The sequence below is a fragment of the Camelina sativa genome, chromosome 4, assembly GCF_000633955.1.
Source record: "Camelina sativa cultivar DH55 chromosome 4, Cs, whole genome shotgun sequence".
Classification (NCBI taxonomy): Eukaryota; Viridiplantae; Streptophyta; class Magnoliopsida; order Brassicales; family Brassicaceae; genus Camelina; species Camelina sativa.
The window spans coordinates 29,585,097-29,588,572 of NC_025688.1; the positions used below are offsets into that span (position 1 = coordinate 29,585,097).

The window sequence follows — 3,476 nt, forward strand, 5'->3', positions numbered from 1 at the left end:
CTCCTTGAGATTGTTACTGGGAAGGAGAACAGAGCCTTTTCATACACGCTGTGCAGCACTAATCTTCTAAGCTATGTAAGAGTTTTATTTTATTTATTTATATATATTGTTTAATTATTAGTACTTCCCATATGTATAAAAAAAACTAACAAGCAATGGCCTGGTTCTCGTGAACAGATTTGGACCAACTGGAATGACGATAACTGGGAGGATACTGTTGATCAAACCATACGAGACTCATCATCATCATTTCAGAAACAACAAGTCCGAAGATGCCTAGAAGTTGGTCTCTTGTGTGTTCAGCAAGATGCAGAGGACAGACCAACTATGTCGTCGGTGTTATTGATGCTTGTTAATGATACAGCTGCCATCCCGAGCCCTAAACTTCCTGGTTTCTTCAGGGCTGAGGGTCACAATGAGGCTTCCATAACGTCTGGTTCTTTAATATCTACCGCCATAAGATACTCCTCCTCGACATCACGCCCCAGTTATTAGATCGTTTGTTAATCTGTACGTAATTTCTTCATGCTTCTATATATGCTGCTATATATTGATATTGCTGTTCAAGATGATTGATATTTACAATTTCCAAGTAATAAAGAGACCTTGCATATGTGGTTACATTGAATGGTTATGCTTCTTAATTGATGTTCTTCTGATTAGAGAGAGAGAGAGATCATTTTCATATTTCTTAAACAATAAGAGAGATCAGGCATACCTCTCAAAAGGGTTTAAGCGTACCACCAAAACTAAAGAAGGAAAGCAATTGAACGCACCACTTGAGGACCTCAGATACTTATTGAATTATCTGAATTATGTCAATATGTATTGTCTTTATTTGATTTTATCACTAATGCCTATTTTTTCCTAATAAACTTATATCTTTAAAGATAAATTCATGTTGCTTGGATAAATGTAAACAGAACAGTTTTAATTTTGGAATCGGAAGTAGAGAAATTAGGCCTTTTTTTTTCTTTTTTTCTTTTTTTACTTCTGGAAATCGAAAGATTGTTTGACAAACAATTAAGAGAAACCCTAAAAATTTGTGTTTGGTTTAATTCATCTATTGAATTTTTGTTTCCTCTCTGGATAATATTGTCCAGAAGATCGCCAAATCCTTCCTTCAAGTGATACAACCATGACCGAGACATCATCATGGTACTTCCTTCTATCTCCTTGTGGAATATCCAACAGATCATGAAACTCCATCCCTGCCACAATTTGTTGTTGGTTTCATACATTAACAACCGGCTGCTTAGTTAAGCTTAACAACAAAACAAAACTTTTCTCATCCAAGTTAAAACTGTACCGTTCTTGGTGGCAGCGCGAGATAGAAGCTCTGCAATGAGGTATTGAGCAGGATCTCCTTCAGGAACGTTTTCGATGAACCAAGTCACGTGAGCAACAACCTCTTCGTTGCTGAAGTATTCATACAATCCATCCGATGATAACACCATGAAACGATCGCTTGAAGTCAGTCTGTGATGGACTGTACACGGTTCGCAGGTGATGTACGGGTCTGTTCCAATGTACTCTACCCGGAACATCTCAAGCAACGCTTCATTAAAATTCGGCTGCAACAACATAAAGTGAATTATTAGTCTAATTAATGTGTGTGGTTTTGAAAGTTTGTTTGTTTGCAGCTTTGTTTTCTACCTTTTTGAGAAACCCAGCACCGAAAGCTCGAGTGACTTTTAGTTGGCCTTTGACTCTATCTTTCAGTATGGACTGGTCATCTTCCGGATGTTCAGATTTGATCCGCGTAATTTCCTGAAACAGATTTCAAAAAACTTTTACTTTTTTGGCAAACCATAGCCAAAGTCTTGCACTTTCACTACTAACCAGATAAATTGTCAGAGATATATATATATATATACCTCTTCCACACTTGTGCTATGGTCACTTGAGAGTTGAACGGCTCTCATCTTTAACCGGTACGAAGTCACATCTCTGTTTTTGTTTGAGACACTGATCGGAGTTGTTTGATTGTGTATTGGAGATTCCTCTGATATTCTATCCAGTTCCATACGTACAAGTGATTCCCGGGACCTACTCTTATGTCCGATACCCTCATCATTCCCAAAACCGGGATTAGAGTGACGATCATGGAGCCTTTCTTGGGCTAAGATAGCCCGACTATCCCCAACGTTCATCACATAAACATCTTGATCCTTCATTAGCATTACAAGAACGCATGAACCCATTAGTGCAAGCTCTGGGTTTATGTCAAGAGACTTGTCTACCATTTCCATGTAAGCCTCTTCAGTATTCTCTAGTGCTCTAGCCATTGCTCTTAGCACAGCATCATGGTCTACAGTTCCTGACCAGCGTCTCCTAATCGGTCCCGACGACTCCACTATCTTCTCTTCAACGCAAGTCCCTTCTTCCCTGTGCCAATCATAATTCCAAGGAAACAGCTTTTTCCGCAAAGACTTCTGTTGTTTTTGATACATTCTTCTTATCTTTGAGCTTATCTGTGATTTTTTAGTCCCATGGCTTTGTCCCGAGGCTGGAATCCCATCAAGAACACCACTACGGTCGGTGGTACAAGGATCATTTCCAGCTCCTCCACCTGAAGTAGATGGATGTTCAACCTGATTGGTCATGTCGTTTAGAGCCACACTCCCGATTTCTTCTCCTTCCCACCGTTCCAATTGAAGTAGCTCATAAAGTCTAGTGCTTTTCTTGCCAGGACCTGCTAAATTTCCAGGTGGACCATCAGCAATCGGAGTGTCAGCATTTCCAAGGCTACTGTTATTATCAGTCATGACCTCCTCACTTCCTGCCACTACTGACTTTGAATGCGGCTCACTGATAGTTTCTGGATCACACAAGTACTCTTCTGTGGAAGGAGGTTCCTGGTCTGGCTGCAATTGATTATCTACAGATGGCTCTTCATAATCCCAAAGAAGACCTTCCAATTCCTTGTCGATAGCTTTATAAAGATGGCTCATTACGAAATCTGGAGCATCCGGTCCACTAAACCCATCATATATCCCAATAAAGAGCCGTCAAGCCGCCCCTGATGTCTCGGTGGTCAAGATCGGCTCCAGCCTCCGCCAGAAGCTTTAACATGCATGATTATGTGATGATTTCATATATTGTCCAGTTGTATATTTAAACATATTTAACATGCATGATTTCATTAGCTGATTGTGTATATGCCAGACATACAATAATGTCATTTATTGCTTAAGTTTGCACTTGAAAATTTTATTTTACAAGAAAAGATGTGTTTTCTTTCTTTAAGGAATATCAACTGGAGACCTATGTGCCATAAGAGATACAACCAGAGTACCGCTTGGAACTTGTAATAAACCTAACGGCGCTTTATTATGTCAGCGAGGTTGCTATAATGGAGGGATTCAATCTGATTTGTTTGGCACATGTCTAACTACGCCGAAAGGAAAAGTTTGCAAATGTCACAACTGCATACTTCCATAATCAAAAAGATTTTATATGTGCACATTTTATAT

The 3,476-nt window shown here is 39.4% G+C and overlaps 1 protein-coding gene across 2 annotated transcripts in view; it reads right to left on the reverse strand.

Moving 5' to 3' along the window:
• Positions 935–3,476, reverse strand: part of LOC104783278 (protein phosphatase 2C 32) — a 4,832-nt gene continuing 2,290 nt past the window's right edge. The window contains exons 3-6 of one of the 2 annotated variants that reach the window (XM_010508407.1): positions 1,878–2,962; positions 1,657–1,770; positions 1,310–1,574; positions 935–1,211 (exon numbers count right to left, since the gene is read on the reverse strand). In XM_010508407.1, coding sequence (XP_010506709.1) covers positions 1,060–1,211; positions 1,310–1,574; positions 1,657–1,770; positions 1,878–2,962 — 1,616 coding nt within the window. In that variant the 3' untranslated portion in view covers positions 935–1,059. The remainder of the gene's footprint in view (positions 1,212–1,309; positions 1,575–1,656; positions 1,771–1,877; positions 2,963–3,476) is intronic. The other variant, XM_010508408.1, reaches the window with a different exon arrangement.